The sequence below is a fragment of the Neofelis nebulosa genome, chromosome 8 (genome assembly GCF_028018385.1).
Source record: "Neofelis nebulosa isolate mNeoNeb1 chromosome 8, mNeoNeb1.pri, whole genome shotgun sequence".
NCBI classification, from domain to species: domain Eukaryota; kingdom Metazoa; phylum Chordata; class Mammalia; order Carnivora; family Felidae; genus Neofelis; species Neofelis nebulosa.
In genome coordinates this window covers 102,354,963-102,375,382 of record NC_080789.1, presented here as the reverse complement: position 1 = coordinate 102,375,382, position 20,420 = coordinate 102,354,963, and the positions used below count along the sequence as shown (strand labels likewise).

The following is a 20,420-nucleotide window of genomic DNA, read 5'->3' as shown; positions in this document are numbered from 1 at the left end:
CCAGTGGAGGTTTGCCAGGTCCCCCAGAAATGGGCTTGCCTACAAAGCCTTAGGTGTCCCCCTCCACCGTCTGGAAAGCAAGGGGACAAGTAGGGGTGGATAAAGGTCTCCCAGAGCCTGAAGATATGAGGATGAGGACCTCCAAGGGCTTCCCCCAGCCCTCTTGATTCCAGACGTGGTGTGATGGTGGTGGCAGGTCATGGCAGGGAGACTGAGGGGACAGACAGAGGCAGAGGGCCTGCCATGGTCTCTAAGCAGGGGACATACCAATATCTTTGGTTCTCACGGCATCTGGCCGTCTCAGCTCAGTCACAAACTTCTTTGCATCAAGCCGCACTTCAATGACATTGTTGAGGAGGGCAAACACAGGTGCCAGAGGGAAGGAGGCCACAAAGAGGGTGACAAAGCCAAACTGGATGACTACGAGAGAGAAGAGGAGGAGAAGCATCGCTGGGAAGAAGTAAGAGCTAGATAAGCTTTGCCTTGCAGCTATGGCCCCTTGGCTTTTTCTTATGGGGTCTCTTTCCCACCTTGATCTCCCAGGCTCCCTTTTTCTCCTGCCCACAGTCATGGGTCTTTCTCTCTCAGTATCTGCAGGCCCACCAGCCAAGGCTGTCACCCAGGAGCAAAGCTCTGCATTAGGCACAGTGAGAAGACGTGAGAAAAGGAATCTTTCCTTTCCATCACTCTATGTCCAGTCACTAATCCTGGTCCTCTAACTCACAGGTTGATCACCTTTCTCAGCAAGGGTCCAGAGAGTAAATATTTTTGTATTTGCAGGCCACATAGTCTTGTCACAATGACTTAACTCTGCCATTGTAGAGTGAAAGCAGCTAGAGACAAAACGTAGACAAATGGGCTTCCAATAAAACTTTATTTACAAAGGCAGTACATAAACTGAGCTGGATTTGGCCCATGGGACATAGTTTGCCATCCCCTGATGTAACATAAAAAAAATCACCTCCCAAATTTGGCCTCTTCTTTCCATACCCATTGTCCCTGCCTTTATTTAGAAAGTTTATTCATTCATCACACATTTATTGAGAGCTCACTGAGGGTCAGGCACCTTGCCAAGTATTTAAGGAGGCGAAGGTCTGGTCCTACTTTCAGGGAGCTGGGTGTTAAAGCAGAAGAGAGAAATGTACACAAAGATGTGCTGCAAGATTTTATGCGTGCCAAGAGAGCCTCCATATCAAACACCTAAGCTTAGTCCTGAAAGGTGGGCCTGGATTAAAGAGAGCATCCCAAGCCATGGAAGCAGTGTGAGCAAAGGAAAGGAGGCAGCTTGTGCCAATCAGATGGCCATGTGGAGCCCAGCTCCTCATCCCTTCCACCTGGACAATTTCAAGAGCCTCCTAACTGCTTCCCTTGTCACCAGTCTTCCCAGAACCTCCAGCAGTCTGATCCTGTCACTTACCTCCTCCCGAAAATGTCTGCTGGCTCCCTTGTGTTCACTGGGTATAGGCCAAATTACTCATGTTGGGATGCAAGTACCTTATAATCTGCTCCCGACCACCCTCCAGCCCTGTCTCTCAACATCTCCCCCCCGCCATCATGCCTGTGGCTTCTGGCACTGAGCTTCTGCCCCTCCGGATCCTCTCTGATCCTGTCAGGTGCTTCTATACACTTGTGGACAAGCACTCATTCACCAGCTAGCAATGTCCATGCACCCTCGAGACAGTTCAAATACCATCTCTTTGGAGAAGCCTGCTCCTCCTGCTCTATCCTCGCGCCACCACCTTTGTGCCTGCCTCTGTTATGGCCATCGTCATGTACTGTTGTGATTGATCTACTCACATGTCTTCCTTTCCCACTAGAAAGGCAAGGGCTCTGTCCAACCCTAGGGGCTCAGCACCCACAGTCCTGAGCCCCAGGAAAACCAGTCTAATAGGACACCCGTACATACCAAGGGCAAGTTATTTACTTTTCTGTGTCTTAGTCACTTCAACTATAAATTGAGGATGATAATACCCACCTAGGTTGTCACAAAGGTAAATGATACTGTACAAATAAAGTGCTTAGAACAATGTCTGGCACCTAATAATTGTTCAGTAATATTACCTGTTACGTATATTTTTACTCTTGTTGGAATAAATATCAATACTTACAGATGGCTGCCATGTATATTGCACACTTACATGTTAAACGGACACAAACTTTTTTAAAAAAATGTTTATTTATTTATTTTTGAGAGAGAGAGAACACAAGCAGGCAAGGAGCAGAAAGAGAGAGAGGGAAACAGAATCTGAAGTAGGCTCCAGGCTCTGAGCTGTCAGCGCAGATCGTGGAACAGGGCTCGAACCCACGAACTGTGAGATCATGACCTGAGCTTAAGTAGGACGCTTAACCGACTGAGCCACCCACGTGCCCCTAAACACACACAAATTTAAGCACTAACTGAGAGTCAGGAGGCCTAACCTCTAGCCCTGGATATGTTTCTCACTAGCCGTATGTCTCTGGGCAATTTACTCTATTTCAATGGACTTCAGTATCTCCATTGATAAATTCCAAAGAGACTGGCTTAAATTCCTTTCAGGTCTGATTTGTAACGATGCTGTGGTTCTCATTCTCTCGGACAAGCTTCAAGATTCTAGAATATCCAAATAAAGAATGAAAAACAGGATCCAAACTAAAAAAATAATAAAAAAAGAAAAAAATAAACGTTCACAGAGGGATATGCCTAAACTCGGTCGAAGTTTCGAGAAAGAGAACATGCGTGGAACTTCACCCAGCACAACTGCTTTTGATTTGGCAGCTTGATCGGACCCACAGTTGTGGTTTATTGCTCTTGCTGATACAAGTCTGTCACTTCCATGGCCCTTGATGCCCAGTGGATTCTCAGCTGGCCCTGGGAGACCGGCAGGTGCCAGTTGGTGGCAAGATGCACCAGAAGGCTCGGATTTGTTAAGGTTGGGCCCTTGGAAGGATGACTGCCAAGCTGGCTGGCCAAAGGGGTTGGGGTGGTGGGGAGGGAAAGAGAAATCTTCAAAAACAAGCTCTGGGAGCCAGTTCAAAATGCAGGGTCTATGGCATCTTTTAAATCAGGCTTTGCTGAGGAATTCACTTTAGAGTTGGGGGTGGGGGTGGGGGCAGAGAGAGTGGAATTAACAAGGAAAGCAAAACAGATGTTAGACTAGTTTTCTAAAACCTGTAAAATGCATGTCTGTATTTAAGTGCATATATATGAACCTGTCTTTATTTATGGACTTCTAAATTGGTCTTCTTGATTCTAATGAGCTCAGTTCTACAGGGTAAATGTTCTTCATCTTGTAAGTGACTTCCTCTCACAGAACTGTGTAAACTCTCCAAAGCCCCAACAAGGGCCAGCCAAGGAGACTGACAGGAAAAGGAAGGGGCAGGTTACTTCTGAGTGACTATAAATGTAGACAGCCTGCCCTCACCATACTCCTAGCAACGGCACTACACATCCAGTGTCTTCTGGCTATAGGAAAACAGGACTCTCTACTTACTCTCCTTTCCTTCACGTCATCTCCAGAGGCAGATAGATATGAGACCTCTCCCAGGGGTTGCCCTGACAGTTTGCTTTCTTACCTTCATAAGCTCTCCAGACACACAGGCTCCCTTTGATTTCTCTTCTGTTGGCACAAAGGACTGCCAATGGCAGCTCAGTGCTATCAGTGCCCATGAATTACCTCAAGCCCATGATATGGTTCTTGTCTTTCTCCTTGCCATGGAAGCCTGTGTGTCCAGCGCTGGATAGCCTCAAGGGGTTGGGCTCAGCACAGGCCAGTGGAGCTGTCCCCCTTCCAGTGTTACCTGGGGTACTTAGGCTGAGAGGAGCCACTCTCTGTAGATGCTCCATTTCTGCAGGTGCTGCCTGCTTGGATGGGGCATACTACACATATCTAGGAATCAACCCAAAGAGGCAGAAACAAATAGGAAGCTTTGGTTTATCTCGGGGAGAAAAAAATATATCAAACTATAGCCTTCTAGCATACAAATTCCAAATCCAAGACTTTTTTCTTTTTAGTCAAAGGCCTAACTGCTGTATCAGATGGGCGTCCTTCTGGGTTCACTTCAGAGGACACGATGATACCGGCCTTCACCAACACCAAGATTTGCTTCTAAAAACAGCCAGCCTCCACTGGGAGAAGAACAACGCCAGGAACCCTCATTGCACTACATAATAGAAGCCAGCTTGGCTTGACCAACAACAGATTAAACCTGGCCAAGCCAATTACGGAGGAATCCATAAGTTGATTTTCAACTAAATCTTTACAAAGCCTGCTGTGAAGTGCTCCAGAAATGCTGAGCTGGAAGCAGAAAGATTGGAAACATTCCGAGGCCCAAACTCCATCAGTTTTCTCATCTCAGTCTCTAGGACCTTTTAAAATAACCACCAGCCCTATACTACCTAGTGCTGGAGACAATTAAAATCTTGGCCTTGGTTACCTGGGCTTAGGTTAAAATAACAAGGAGGAGTGTATTAAATTAAACAAGATGGCTTCCAGCAAGGACATTCCAGGACAATGTGCTTAAAGAAGAAAAATAGTACATTAGGTAGAATAGATTGGCCAGGATTGGTGGAAAAGCTCTTGATGGAACATAGTTTTTACTCATTTATTTAAAATTCTTCAGTGAAAATATCCACCCTCCCCTTACACATGCGCACATGTGTACACACACACACACACACACACACACACACATACACACACACACACACAGATCCTTGTCATGGCATTCAAAACCCTTTGTGATCTAACCCTAATTTATTTTTACAGACACATCTCCTCTCCCATGCTCTGTGCTCAGCATTAACACTTAGCTGGTATGCTTGAAGACCAACTTTGCCTGCTTTCCAACCATTTCAAAACCATTTGTACTTCTTCAAACTCACCATGTTTTCCATGTCTCTGAGCCTTCGTACATCCTGCTACTCTCTGTAATTATCCTTCTCTTTTTGTCTGCTGAATGAATCACCATCTACATTTCAGATCCAACTCACATCTAACCTTCTCTATGGAGACTCTCCTACACCCCAGTCCTACCTCCTCACCCACCTCCTCACTCCATAAAGTCTTGTTCTATTTGTCTGTCTAACTTGCTCCCTAGATGGGAAACCCCTTGAGACCATGGCCATATCTGATTCATTTCTGAGTCCCCACAATTTTGTGTGGTGCCTATCCCACAACAGATGTTCAGAGATTATTTATTTCATAAATACAAACTTCCCTTTTTTACCAGCTGTAAACACAAAACAGATACAAAAAGAGGCAGCTTCTAAACTGTGGGAATGGAAGTCACTGCACTTAGTGATGGTGAGGTAAGATGGGGCATAAATGCTAATACCTCCACACAGCAGTTTTTAGTGCTATAAACTTGCACAGGGGACTTTGAGGAAAGTGGTGTAAAACCAGTCAGTTAGGAGAGTCTAAATCTAATGAAAATAATTATAGCATTTTCCCCCTCAACTCTCGATAGCTTAGTAAAAGCAACACAGTCTGCTTAAGGGGATTAAAACCTGGGGGCTTGAGAATTTTCCCTTTTATGAACCACTAACAAGAAGCAATGCAAGGAAATTATCGAGGGACACACTGATGTGAGCTTATCTTCTCACTCAGGAAGCAGTTACTAAAAACTACAAACAGCCCATTAACATAAGCGCTTACGTGAAAACACAGTAAGGGTACGTCATCACTGTTGATTTCATCAGCCCCTATTTCAAGGCTGCAACCCAGTGATGCCCTCCTCCTGAGGGCAAGGGAAGCCAACTGTGCTCAGCACTGAGAGTATCTGTTGTAAAAAAGAATTGCAAATGTTGGTTGATTAAATAGAAAGAGATGCTGAGAAGGGCGTGAGCTGGTTCTCAGCCTGGGCCTGTACTGCTTAGGAAAACAGTTAAAAGCCCTGAAAGAATATAAGAAGGTTCTCAATGCCCATCATTCACCATTCATTCACCCATCCAGCAATCATTTATTGAGCACATTCTATACATTGGGCACCATGTTTGTTGCTAGGAAACAAAGATGAACAGATTACTATGTCATCCTTCCAAGAGCTCACAGTATGCAGTGGAGAAGCTGGCCATGAAAACAAACACTGCTGGTGTCACAGAGTTGAACTCTAATGGCAGCATTAATAGAGCACCAGGGCAGGAATAACTCACATTCACCAGCAGATCCATGAAGGCTTCACAGATTCACAACCACTGGGCTTGACTTGAAGAACAAAGTAAAAGAGGCATTTGAAGGTTGGCTATACGGTTGGTAGTTAAGATCTATCCTGAAAATCCACAGATCCGGGGCGCCTGGGTGGCTCAGTCAGTTAAGGGTCCAACTTCAGCTCAGGTCATGATCTCACGGTTGGTGAGTTCAAGCCCCACATCGGGCTCTGTGCTGACAGCTCAGAGGCTGGAACCTACTTGGATTCTGTGTCTCCCTCTCTCTCTTTGCTCCTTCCCCACTCACACTGTCTCTCTCTCTCAAAAATAAATAAACATTAAAAAAATTGTTTAAAAAAAAAGAAAATCCACAGATCCAAGTTTACAAATGAACTACTTAGGAAATAAAGACAGTCAGTGGAATTCCTTTGCAGTATGTATGGAGTCACTTGGGGTTTATACAGTGGATCAGGCTCAATTCAGAAACTCTGGAAGTCATAACAGGAAGGAACAGGTTTGAAGCAACAGCTTAAATATTAAGAGTTTACTGCATACAGATCAATGCAACATTGGGACAGATCAGCAAGGCATATTTTCTTTTCTTTGTGATTAAGGGAGACCCAATCCCCACTTTGCCCTCACCCCCACACAAATTCTGAAATACTAGTTTCTTCAGATGGGGAAAGAAGATCCAGTGACTTTTGAGAGTCCTGCTCTTCAACAATTCAGAGTCTAGCTATAACAGCAGAACTCTGGGTGATAGTATGATGCAGGCCAGTCCATTAGCAGCTCTCTTCCCTCCTTGGGAGCAGAGGCTAGGGTCAAGGGAGCTTCAGAGATGAAGTGTGCTGACGACCACAGAAAAGGGCAGGAGAATGTGACTCTCAGCCACAGGGGGCTTAAAGGCCTGGACACTATGGTCTTCTGGAAAAATCTGCCCATTGCTCCCCTTCCATATCCTTTAAGCAAAACTCCAAGCGCTCAGACTTCATGGAGCTTCAACCAACATTTCTTAAACATCTACCATGTGTAGGCACCATGCTCTCTGGTTCATAAAATAATATTTAGTGTCAAGTATTATTATTATTTCCATTTTTCAAGTAAGAAAACTGAGTCTCAGATGAAATAATTTTCCCAGGGCCACGTACCTAGCAATTGATGAAGATGGGAAACAAAGATAGTTTCTGATGCCAACATAATTCAATATCCTTTCCTCACACAAAAATGTAAATATTAGGCCCTGTGTCCACTCTCACATCTCTTAGGTTTCCTTTATTGGATCTTCTCCAATCTGATTTCTAATATTCTTGTCAGACAATGAACCAGCATCTGTGCTGATATTTTCACTCTCCAAAGCACCTTCACTCACATGTCTTGTATGACTGGTGCACTAGAGCTGTCCCTGCTGTTGTCCATGTCATTACTCCTGTCTGGCCTGAATTTGTGCCCCCTCAAAAAACTGACATCAGTGGACCTAGTTCAGCATCTTAAAACAAGAGAGAACTGAGTTGGTGAGATCTACTGATTTATTTCTGATTTTCAAAGAACAGCCTTGTGAATTTCCAATAAATGTTTATTGTGAACAAATGAATGACCTGGCTTACTCATGCTTGTTTACTTTATCCACCTGCAAAACGGGAATGTGAAGGCCAGTTACTCATTCCTTCCTCTCATCCATCCATCCATCCATCCATCCATCCATCCATCCATCCGTCAATCCTCCCATATACCTATTTGGGCCATGGAAACACAGTCAGTGAGGCAGAAGGGCAATGAAACTAGGCATGATTGGAAAGAAGTTCCCAAGCAACAAATGAATAAGAACATTTTTCCTTTATTCTTTTCCCCTTTCATCTTCCCAAAGGGCTGTAAAAAAGTCAACAAAAGGAACACATAGTGAGGTTTATGGAATTTTAGAAAAAAGGAAGTGACAGAGAAAGGAGGGAGAAACAAATATGTAAACTCTAAGGACCTATTATGGGGCCACAGCTGAGCAACAGAGTTCACTCTGAGCTTCCTGGGTGTTCCAGAAAGAAGAGAAATGATAAAGTGATGGTGTTCTCCGTAAGATTTAACCTTAAAGACTGCCTTCCATTCATTCATTCACTCATTTCATAAGCACTGACTGGGCATCTTCTGTTCACCAGAAGCCTTCTGTAGTACACTTAGGGGTATCATATCCGAATATACTCTTGTCTTTTCTCTTAAGTATGTATGGAGAGAGGGACTCCTAGTACAGAAAGTGACAATCAATGTACACTTCAAAGAGAGAGAGAGAGAGAGAGTGAGTCACACCCTACTTCCCAGAAATACTGGAATGACACCCTGGATACTGCCTGAACTGTGTTTAAATGCCATTTGGAGAAGATGGCAGGTGCCTGATGATCCAGTGAGATGACTCAGTTTGTATAAACAGGATGGTTCAGGGAAAGGAATTTCCTGATTCTCTGAGCCACTGCCTCGTAGCACACAATCTTGGAGTTCTGTGACAAAATGATCGAGCTTCAGTGCTGATGCTTGTACAGATACTCTGGAATATTTCATCACTTACAGCTAAGGCAGCCCTGGGACTAGTTTTATATATCCAGCCCGTTAGAAACTTGGAAATTACCCAGTGTGGTCTCTATTATCCATGACCAAAGAATATCAGAATATGGAAGGGATCCTGGGTGTCACCGAAGTCACTGCTCTATTGGAAGCTTTCTACTCTTTCTTTAGTAAGGGGCTACCTTTACCTGGTCATTTCCAGGGGAGGATACTCAGGGAGGTATGGAGCCAGCTCTTCCCATTGCTTGTTATTCTCTGTCTCAGTTGCAAGTCACTGAGACTTCGGGCCATTTGTTACAAAGCTTTATCATAGCTGTAGCTGACTACTACATAGAATATTTTGCCTGAACTACACAGATGATTAAACAAGTCTACCAATTTGTATGGCCTTAGGAAGCCTGCCTTTGGGAGGATACCATTCCCTAATCATAAGCACTTGAAAATAAGGATTCTTGGCCCCTGGTTGGGGCAAGTCAGGGGTAGATTGTGCCAGCTAAATCAACACAGCCAGAGGGGCTGGAGAGCTCTGATGAACAATGATGTCTGTGGAGTCCAATTGTCACTCTGTCTTCAAGGTCCAACACTACAGAATCACCTCTTTCATTCTATATTCCTCTTCTTTCCTTTTCAAACATTCATTGAGCACCTACTGTACGCCAGGCCCGGTGGTTAGGTGCTATGAATGAATAAAACACAAATCCTGACCTCAAGAAGCTCCCTTCACAGTTTCATGAATATGAACATAGGCCACTGGTCTTCAATTGTATCACTTATTTATCTGATATACTGGCAATAAACTTGATCGAGAGATTCTTTGGGAACTTATAGAATTAAATTTGGGCCCACGTTCTTATGCCAAAGCTACTCTACACAAGTGGAACTATGGCAAGTAACAGAGAACTAACGTTGCCTGCAGCCTTAAAGCAACTCAGGAATTTCCTCCCATTGGCCTTGAGGAAAACTCCACAATGGGGCTGTGAGGGGCCTGTGGCCAAAAAGCTTTGAAGCCCCATTTTGGGGTTGGGGACAGTGATGATTAATGTCACAGCCTGCTCCTGGGCCAGCATTCTTTCCTCCCCTCAGAGATGGGGGTGGGCGACTACCCTTGAAGTCCTTTTTAGTAAGCTCTTCAGGAAAAGGGTTTGATATTGGAGATTCCCTCGAAAGCTTGCTGTTCTCCTCACAGGTTTCTCCAGCTTAATCCCTCACTCTCAGGTTTCTCTTTGTCTGGGGCTGGCCCATCCCCACCACCAGTGCTGCCCAGAGGTAGCTCCCTACCGCCAGTGCCCCCTCCACAGGCTGACTCTCAGCAACCCCCCCATGCCACCCCCCAACTCCCAGCTTCCCCTTCACCTCATGGCCCCTCCCCCATGCCTGCTGGGCCCCGGTTCCAGTTCAATTTAGAAAAATGTAAATATAATACATCTCTCTCTGCTGCCTCCCTCAACTGATGACGTGCCTCACCATTACAACTGACAGGCTCAGAGTGGGCTCAGCGCACTTCCTGTCTGCATGGGTGGTCCTGGGGATCACGGGGAAAGAAGCCGACAGCTGAGAGCGGGGCCAGGGATCACCATGTCAGGCACACCAGAGGGAGTGGGCAGCTTTGGTTTCACTGCTCTCATTTTTGTTCAAAGCCCAAGACAAGGGCCTTTCTGGAATTAGGAGGTCTAGCCCATTGGGAAGGAAGAAGGATACCTCACCCTACCCCTATCCCTCCGCTAAAGCCCAAGTTCCCGTAAGTCCTCATGAAAGTCTCTTACACAATGATCCAGGAAGGGGCTCTGGCTTCAGTCCCACTAACGGGTCTGTGGGGCAACCTGAGGCAACTTGCATCACTCCCTGGGCCTCTTGGCTTCAACATACACTGTCTAAGATGGATATGTGAACTGGGATGCCAGCACTGGAAGAGACCCTGGAGGTTACCTGGTCCAGTGGTTTGAAACTCTTTATTCTTGTCAAGACACTCAGTGAAAAATGATTACGTGCACCATTCACTTCCATTGGGGTGGCCAGGTTTTGTGCATGCTGAAACTTTCTTTGTTCTCTCATTCAAAAATAATCTAGAAATGTGAGAAAGTGAGGGTGATGTTGCCTCTGCTTTACCTTATATTTTTAAACTATATTATCAGTAGGAGCACCTAAGTTGTGATATATTACACGTTTGGTTGTGACTGCAGACCAGTGGGTCAGGTCTCTGCAAGGAAAAACTCACCATCTGGTCTAATTCCCTCTAATGTGGAGGAGGAAAGTGAGGTTCAGAGAGATGATAGGAGGTGCTCAAGGTCACACGTGCACTTAAAGGCAGAACTGGATTCACATCCATTCTCACCGGACACCCTGGGAAGTTGGGAAGGAGAGAGATTGCTTGCTCTGTCCTACAGTGATCATCTGAAGAGAAAAGCACGCTTCATTCTGAAGACAAAGGTGCAGAGAAATCAGAACCAGTGATATGATCACCACCACCAAAGGTTAATTATCCACAGAGATGGCAGAAACTATCGCCTCCAACAAGGTTTTGACATTTGTGGACTTGGGTCTTCTCTCTAGGCAAGCTTTCCCAGGGCTGCTACCTATGAGCAGCATGGAAGGGTTCATATTACGCCTTCTCTTATTTCCTTGGCTTACTCACTGGAAAGGAGTACATAATAGGCCTGGGCTGGGGGAGGGGAGAAGGCCAAAGCAAAGGGGAGGAGGGGGAGGGGAGACAGGAAAGGAGGAGGAGGGCAGAGAAAGAGAAACAGGGAAAACCCCCAATTCTTGGTAATCCACTCAGTGGATTATCAGCCCATTAATACGTGAGAACTGACAGTAGCATTGCTAGAAGTAAGTTGTTTCAGCCTAGATAAGAGAAAGGCAGAGCCAGATAAGTGATACCCTCCTGTTCAGTCACTCCTTTACAGGGTTTTTTGGTGTGTTTTCAGTGCCCATGCTGTGTGCAAGGCCCTGTGGCTCCAGGAAACTGCCACCTAGGAAATCAGTTACCAAGAAGTATCAGAGGCATTACTGTCTTAGGAGGCAGCTTGTCTGAAATCCTGGGGTGGGAGTAGGGACAGCTAAAATCCTGAGGAATGGGAGAGAAGGGGAGGGGAAAGAGGAGCAGGAAGGGAGGGGGATGGGAGGGAAGCTGTTTTGGGAAGGAGGTGATAGCAGAGTAAGAAAGCAAAGGGGATTCCAGGGCAGGGAGGAAGGAGTGAAATGAAGGCTATGAGTGATAAATTGTCTGTTGGGGTCCATTTTGGCTGGACCCAAGAATACGTAAGAGGGCCTAGGGTTAAATACATCGAAACAATGTCCCACGAATGCCTTGGGAAAGATATGGGAACCCTGGAAGTTTTAGAACAATGGATGGCAAGACCAATGCTAACCTTCGTAAGAAGAAACAGGGCAGTGGAGAGATGGTGGTGGTTGCAAGGGGCTGTGTTGAGGGTGTGGCAGGAAAAAAACTACCAGGTGTAGGAGATTAAGAGGCTGAGCAGAAGAAGCAGCCTCCAGAGATATCCCAGAGGAAAGATGGGAGCCTGGATGGGAGGTGTGTGGAGACAGAAGAGTGAATGAGCAGCGATGTTGAGATTTCTCAGCTAGGGGCCTGGAGGGAGGGGGAACCATACGTGTGGTTGGGAAGGCAGGAAATGGCCATACAGGAGCTGAGTCTCTGGACAGAAGAGCTGAGAAATGTCTCCCCCTGGCCTGTCTGTTGTCTCAAAACAAGCCTGAGGTAGTGGGTGGGAGATGAGTCGCTTGTTTCCAGGCCAGAGTTTGTTCTGCCTCAGTACATGGGTTCCAAACCCAAGGAAGTTTGGTCAGTTGGCAATTACGAGCCAGAACAAAGAAGAGAATGGACAATTCTCTGTAATACACCTCTGCTCCATCAAATGGAAGCTTGAAAGGGCTAGCCTCTCTGAAGAAAGCACAGTCAGATGCAGTGTGTGTGTGTGTGTGTGTGTGTGTGTGTGTGTGTGTGTGACAACAAGGCCCTTTCATGTAACCTTCTGCCCCTGTCACTCTGCCGCTAGACCCTGAGGTCCTGGAGGGCCCGGGGCCCACTTACTGCCTCTGTGCCCCCAGTGCCTGGCACAGGTCCTGGAGCAGCAATGCTCCCGGGGACAGCCGAGGAGGGGGCACCGAAGAGGGAAGACGTGAAATCCGAGTTGAGCTTAAATCCAAGTCTGAGAGAGAGCATTCCACTCTGTCCGTTTTGGCTAATGACTTGATCCCTGAAGGCAAAGGAACAAATTAAAGCCAGAAGTGACTTTTCTTTAAGGGAAGCCCTGATAATAAACGTGGTTCACTTTGGTCTTGGGAGATGAAAATTGCTGCATATAAAAAATATATATAAATATGTCCACAGTGAAAAGGGAGGCCAGCCCAAATATGGTGGGATAGAAAGAAGCAGGGCCTCTATTTCTCTGCCACTGAAGGAAGGGAGCTAAAGTGCCATTCATTCAAGACACATTTTATTGAGGTCTTACTTACTACATTCCAGGAATAGTGCCAAGTGGTGAGACTAGGGAGGGATAAGGGGGCCCCTGCCCCCACAAACTCACATTTTTTCCTCTACCAAAGCAGGTGTAGGAGAAGAGAGGAGCCATTGATGGAAGAAATTGCTTCCAAGAGACAGGTTAGAGCTTGAGCAACTCAGCAAGAACTTGCTGCAGGCAGGTGAACTAGCACAGGCAAACCCAGCCCTGGTGGTGGCAGATAAGCAGGTGTGCATGCGCAGAGCCAGCGCAAGGAGCACGAGGATGCTCTTACAAGCTATACATGCAGGACACTGGAACTTTCACTTAAGGGAACTCTATCACATTGAAGGATTTTACATACAAAAGAGAATATGCTCTGGACTGTACCTTAGCAAAGCCATTTTAAAAAGGAAATGGGAAAGAGGGAAAAAGGAGGCAGGGGACAAGTTAGGACGCATTTGGAGTCATGCAAAGGAGGTGGGCACTTGCCATTATAAAATAAGTAAGTCAAGCAGATGAAAAGTACAGCATAGGGAACACAGTCAATAATAAAAAAAGAAGTGGAAGAAGAAGAAAAAGGAGGAAGGGCGAGGGCTTGAGTGAGGATGCAAAATTCTTAGTAGAGGCAAAGCCAGTGAGGGAAGGAGCCATGAATATAAAAGGCCCTGGATCATACTGATCCTCTCCTCAGCAGGCGTTGATGCAAAGCCAGACAGGAATCTTGGAGAAGAAGACAAGGTCTGTGCCAATGCAGTGATGCTCCTTCTGAACCCAGAAGTTCAAGTCTGCAATTTCAGGAGGGCGCTGCAATCTTTGGGACCTACCCCATGCGTTTCCACCTGCTGGATGACTCTTACAAGTCTTGGTGGACAGCCCTTGGCCCTCCAAAGTCATGACCTGGTCTTCACTCCAAATGAATGAGTAAGTAAATATCCAAGCTCAATGCACCTCCCTTTCCACTAAAGTTTGACAGGATGTAAACTCATGACCAAGAAAAATGAGGTTTCCTCTAACAACTATGTGAATGACAGAAAAAATTCACCTTGTCACCCACATTAAAGGCCTAGGGGATAGGCCTATTTAAGAAGCTGAAGGAAGGCTCTAGGGGGATAATTGAATTCTTGAGTCAGGAAGACAATAGTGATTATTTTTTAGAAGACTGGAGGAACAAAAGTTTGCGAGTTTTAGATAAACAGATGACAAAAGGAGCCCATTTGCGATGCCAGACTTGACAAGGAGAACCCTAAGGGCTTAGATTCTCTGAAAAGACAAACATCTTGGAGTGTTTACCTCTCAGACTTCTGAGTGATTTTTAGATTTGCCTTGGAGTCTGGTACCCACAGTCTTTCAACATTACTGCCCAACCCTATACTAATGGGTCAATACATTGAGGGCTCACTACATTGAGGGCTTTAAATTGTTTTTAGTCAATTCCTAGATTAAAGGGAAGGAAATTGGACTCTTGACAAGAACAGTGGCAACTCATATCCATAGACAGCCTATGTGGACCAAGCACTGTTTTTTAACTATGTTATTTTCATCACCTACTTCTCAGAACCATCCTGTAAGGTAGGTGCTATTATCATCAAATCTACTTTCCAGATGGGGAAACTGAGCCTGGCTGACTTTATGCATCAGCCCAGAGTCATGTAACTAGCCATAGCAGGCCTGGGACTGGAAGTCTGGTGGTTTGACTCCAGAGACCACCCCTACCCTCACTTAGCCTATGTTGCTAAATGGCGTAATGTTTGGTAAAGTTTAGTCTGCAGTCCGGTCTTTGATTGTACATGGGAACAAATATTCTCTTCACAAGGGTCAAGAGTATATTCCAGAGACAAAAGGAATAAAAGGACTCTAAGCCAGAAACATAGCTCTTGCACCTATATAAACTATGAAATAAAATAATCACATCTTTGAAGTGGCTGACAGCTTGGCAAAATGGCCTAAAGAATGCTGGGAGTGAGTTTCTGTGGAACCCAGCTTGGAAAACCCATGTGTGATTCGTGCTTCCTCCTCTAGAGAAGCCTGAATCAGTATCAACTGCATTGTTGACTGAATCAATATCATCCTGAACTGTTAAAGGCTCTGTCCTTGTTTCCAAACTTGTTCCTCCCTTTATATGTTTAATACATATCTGATGAATGAAATAATGAATGAATGAGTGAATGAGTGCGCCTGTGTTTCTTCTTCCTTCCTTAGTCTTTCTTACTACCTCCCTTCCACACTTGCTGCCTATCTCCTCAAGGGAAACAGAGTCACAGCACTGGCTAAGATTCTACAACTGCTCCCTACAGCCTGATGTGAAACGCAAATTTGTCTCATCTTCAGACAAATTAACGTACCAGGTCTTTATCTAAGCCCTATCTACCCAAAAACCACCATTTGCTATGTCAATGCTTACTCGTGGCCAGGAGACTCTTTGAACTTGTGAGTCCTTTTCCTTGGAATGCTCTCCCTTACTCTTATCATTAATATGTAGACTGTCAGAACCAGAAGGGCCTCAGGAATCAAGCCCGACCTCCTACCTACGGCTGGAAATCTCTTCAAAACATCCTTGACCCACCCACAATCAACCAAGCCCCGCTTTGAAAATGATCCTTCATTTGCCACTTAAAGTTGTTAAAAGCTAACCTCTGTTAAGAAAACTTCCCTCACTAATTAAGAAATCATTCATTCATTTACTCATATTTGTTTATCAGACACACTGAGTATCTGTTATATGCCAGGAAATGTGCTGGGTCATGGAGGCCATGAAGATGAATAAGCCATGATTCCTACACACTGTTCTTTAGAATCTAATAGTCTGGGTCTGCAGAACAGATATGTGACCAGTATTATCATAATTCTGGAAGATACACCATCAGTGTGTGTACCTATATGTAATGGGACAGAAAGGCAAATAATTAATTATTCCTCTCAGAAGGAATGGGGCTTGATCTAGGGAGACTTCACAGGGAAAGCACCATGAAAAGCTAAGTTTTGAAGGAGGAGAAGTCTGGAATATTCAAATCAACAAAGTGGAATGAGGTGGCCACAGGGGGCTGAGCATCTCAAACTTACTGTGCACTGATAATTCCTTCATATCACATTACTTCAGGCTACTAAATAATTTGTATTCACTGGAAGAGTATTTTGTACACTGCCTGTGGCTCGGTGAATTGGTCTAATCCTTTTAGAAAGCAATACATAAAATAAATAAATAAATCAAGAACTATACAATGGCCGTAACTTAGATCTAGTAATCACATCTGTGGGAATCTACCTTGAGGAAATCATTAGCAAATATGGAAAGGATTATATGCATGGAGATAATATATATTAGATTACCAAAATAGGGGAAGAATCAGAAAGTGAGTCTCCAATGTGTTTCACTGGAAAATCAGCAAATGAACTACAGTACATTTATTAGAGGGGTCATTTATTATGCAGCTCTTAGTTTTGGATATTATACGACAACTTGGAAATATTTATTCATCTAATGCTAACTGGAAAACAGCAACAAATGTGTGTATGTGATCACAACTTTATTTTAAAAATCATATACATAACAAAAAGGGTCTAAGAAGAAATGGCACCAAAATGCTAGTAAACATTGGGCTGAAATGAGGTAAGTCTGGGAGACATGTTCCCTTCTTTTCTCTATTTTCAAGCCTTCTGTTATATGGTTGTTTTGTTCCCTTATAACCTGTAAGTAGTTTTGTGTGTGCGCGCACGTGTGTGTGTGTGTGTGTGTGTGTGTGTGTGTGTGTGTGTGTTTTGTTTAATCTACAGAATGAATTTCACTCTCTACAATCGTGGTATAAACTTCTTCCAGAAGCCACTAAATCTTCTAGTTCTCGCTGTTTTTTCCCCTCTTCTCATTACTTTGTAAAGTGTCTGAACACATAGTGGATGTCCATTCAGTGATAAGGTGGCTGACAAAGTTCAGCCTATATCCCTGCACGTGGCTTTCCTAGGGTTCAAGACCATTAAGAGAATCAGCAATACTTGACAAACCCGGCTTTTATATGTGTTAGATGTTTTCAGATACTAATTCATTAAATACAACAATCCTATGAGGTAGATATTATTATTAATATCTTTTTTTTTTTTTTACAGCTAAAGCAAACTGACACACATAAAGAGTTAGCCACTTACCCAAAGCTGTCCAAATACTTGGGTCACAGAGTCAGGATTTGAACCCAGAGAGTAGAGCTCAAGTGTCTCTGCTCTTAAGGATTCACAAGAGGAACCTTTGAAAGAGCCAGCTATCTAGACAGATAGGTAGACAGGCCAGGAAGACCTACATGGATAGCTGGGTGGTGGGGGTAGGGGAGTAATGTTGGAGGGTGGGGGTTGGGAGCCATATTTAATGTAAGCCCCTTCCCAAATGGAAGCCTCAGCTTCTGGCAGCAATTTCTGTCTGATAGGATGGCAGACATTGAGTGGCATCTGGAGTATGAGTGATCACCTCTGTGTAAAAACCTGGCTCAGTGCTGGAGAGGGATCAGAGATAGTACTTAGATAAAGGAAAAAGCATAAGGGAGCTACATATTTCCATAAACTGTGTCTTGATATTTTCCTACCCTATAGCTCCCAAAACAGATATAACTGTTTCTCTTCTGATAAGTTTGTTCAGATTATAAAGTACAAATTTTTCCTGGAATTTTAGATACCTCAGAACTAGAACAGACATTTTATGGCCATCTAATCTAGACCCTGTCCATCCCTCTACCCTTAACATACATACACACATTCTTATAAACAGAAGAGGAGAAATATCCACTAGAAATAACAAGCAAGGGACCCAGTGCACAAAAAGGTATCTGTGACCCCCCTATTGCGAGTGATTAACCAAAGGAGGCAGGAGCCATTATGCAAACACAATGACAGGTCCAATGACAAAGTTCCAAGTGATTCTTCTATGGGTCCCACTGATGTTTCTCCATATACATTCTGGATTGAATAAATGTTTAGATGATATGGCTGACCTCTTGGTCCTATGTTTTTAATTCATTAGTTTTAAATCTTATGAAGAGGCTTCTCAAATATCTACCCCAATGAAAGGTCAGGATTATTCACAAGAAACCAAGAGTCTGAAGGCAGCTTATCTAAGTTGGGACATTTATCATGGAGATTTCATGGCTTCCAAACCACATCTGAAATGACTGTGTTCTACCAGCCTGTACTACCCGCACTCCTACTTTCAAGCCTTATCCAAGAGCAAGGAGAGGCTCTCTCACTAGAAATATACCTCTCATCCCCTACACAAATCATCCCAACTTTTTAAGAGAAAATCTGACATGTTACCCAGCCCCACTTGAGTAGAGTAGCGGACTCTTCTATATTCTCCATGTTAAAGATGCTATGTGTCCTTACTCTTCCTGATGACAATCTATTCTTAAATTTCAGACTTCACTATTTCCTTTTCAGCTTTATCAATGCCAGAAACCATGGTAAAATACCTGAGAGACCAAACTTCTCATATCATAGATGAGGAGAGGAAGCCCAAGAAAAAAAGGATATTACCCTAGTGTCAAGGTGGTGACAGAGTTGCTCTCGGTTCTCATTCCAGGACTCCTTTTGCCCTACCCTCCCTCAACTTCCATATGGCACTGAAGGTGACACTGTGTAGCCATGAAGCCCAGGAAGAAGCAGAGACTGCCCCAGTCATTTCCCTACCCTCTTCCCTAGCCCTTTTTGCAGACCCCTTGTGTGAACCTGCCCCCAGTAAAAGGAAAGATAATAGGATCTTACTCATCTCCATGTACTCTGGAGTCAGTCCAGTGTATGGCTCCAAGCTGTAGTCTAGGTCCCACTGCTCTGGATGCTTTGAGTGGGCAGAGTCAGTTTCTCCAGGTTCTGTCTCATCTTTCAGCTTCCGAAATAGTTTCTTTAGTTTCCTGGAAAAGAAATGGACCAGTCACTAAAAGCCTTTGGAAGACAGAGTTAGTTATACAGACAGAAGGAGGAGAAAAACTAAGGCTTTGTGACACTGCAGTTATCTCTGCTCCAAGGACACACAGAAGGACACTAAAAAGACTACTTTTCTCTTAAAGACAACCTGGGGTTTTCTTTTTTCTTTTTTTTTTTTTTAATTTTTTTTTAATGTTTATTTATTTTTGAGACAGAGAGAGACAGAGCATGAGCAGGGGAGGGGCAGAGAGAGAGGGAGACACAGAATCTGAAACAGGCTCCAGGCTCTGAGCTGTCAGCACAGAGCCCGACGCGGGGCTTGAACTCACGAACTGTGAGATCATGACCTGAGCTGAAGTCGTACGCTTAACCGACTGAGCCACCCAGGTGCCCCAACCTGGGGTTTTTCAACAGGATAAGGAAAGGTTCCCCCCAAAAAGGGTCAGGTCTCTTCAAAACCAAAGAAACTGAATTCTTCCTACTGTTTGATGAGCAGCAAAAGAGTTGGCCCTTCTTGCCAAATGCTGAGATCATCCTATTGTCTAACAGGTGATCTATCCACCCTCTTCATGGGGAAGAGAGGATGCCTAGAAAGTACTAGAAAGATGCTTTCCTCCAAGCTCAAACATTTTCAGGTCTTAATAACATAAACAGTACCATATTTTTCATTAAATCCAAACTAAATGTTGTCAACTACTCTTATGGGTTGAAGTGAGTCCCCCAAGATTCACCTGTTGAAGCACTAATCCCAGATGTGCCTGCATTTGACTACAGGGCTTTTAGTAGGTAATTAAGATTAAGTGAGGTCATAAAGCTGGGGTATTAATCCAATAGGACTGGTAGATTTATAAGAAAAGGAAGAGACAGTGATCTTTCTCTCTCCACCATGTGAGGAAGGACACAGTAAGAAGATGGTTATTGCAAGCCAAGAAGAGGGCCCTCATTAGAAACCAAACTCTACCAATTCTTGATCTTCGACTTTCCAGCATCCAGAACTGTGAGAAATAAATTCCTGTTGTTTATGCCACCCAGTCTATGATATTTTGTTATGGAAGCCCAAGGAGACTAAGTCAACCAAGATAATAATGGCCCAGCCTCTCAGTGCTTGGATGAGAATTGAGTGAAACAATGTCTATATGATCCTTAGCATAATATCTGGACATAGTAAGCATTCAATAGGTAATTAATATTTTTATTTTTAATATTAAATGCTAAAATATGCCTGAGGATATGGTCTTTTCATACTTCCCATTAACGCACAATCATAGGGAATGAAATTAGGTAAAGGAACAAGGTGCCAATTCTGCTAATCAATCTAAGAGAAAGTTTCTAGGAGATAGTTGGGAGGAGAATTAATAGCAGAACAGTCAGAATCATATACTTGAAAAGTT

At 44.2% G+C, this 20,420-nt stretch overlaps 1 protein-coding gene across 1 annotated transcript in view; it reads right to left on the bottom strand.

The window, feature by feature from the left end:
- ANO2 (anoctamin 2) overlaps positions 1 to 20,420 on the bottom strand; it is a 341,667-nt gene that overhangs the window by 14,498 nt on the left and 306,749 nt on the right. The window contains exons 20-21 of the mRNA XM_058743946.1: positions 18,871 to 19,016; positions 268 to 420 (exon numbers count right to left, since the gene is read on the bottom strand). Of these exons, the coding sequence (XP_058599929.1) occupies positions 268 to 420; positions 18,871 to 19,016 (299 nt within the window). The remainder of the gene's footprint in view (positions 1 to 267; positions 421 to 18,870; positions 19,017 to 20,420) is intronic.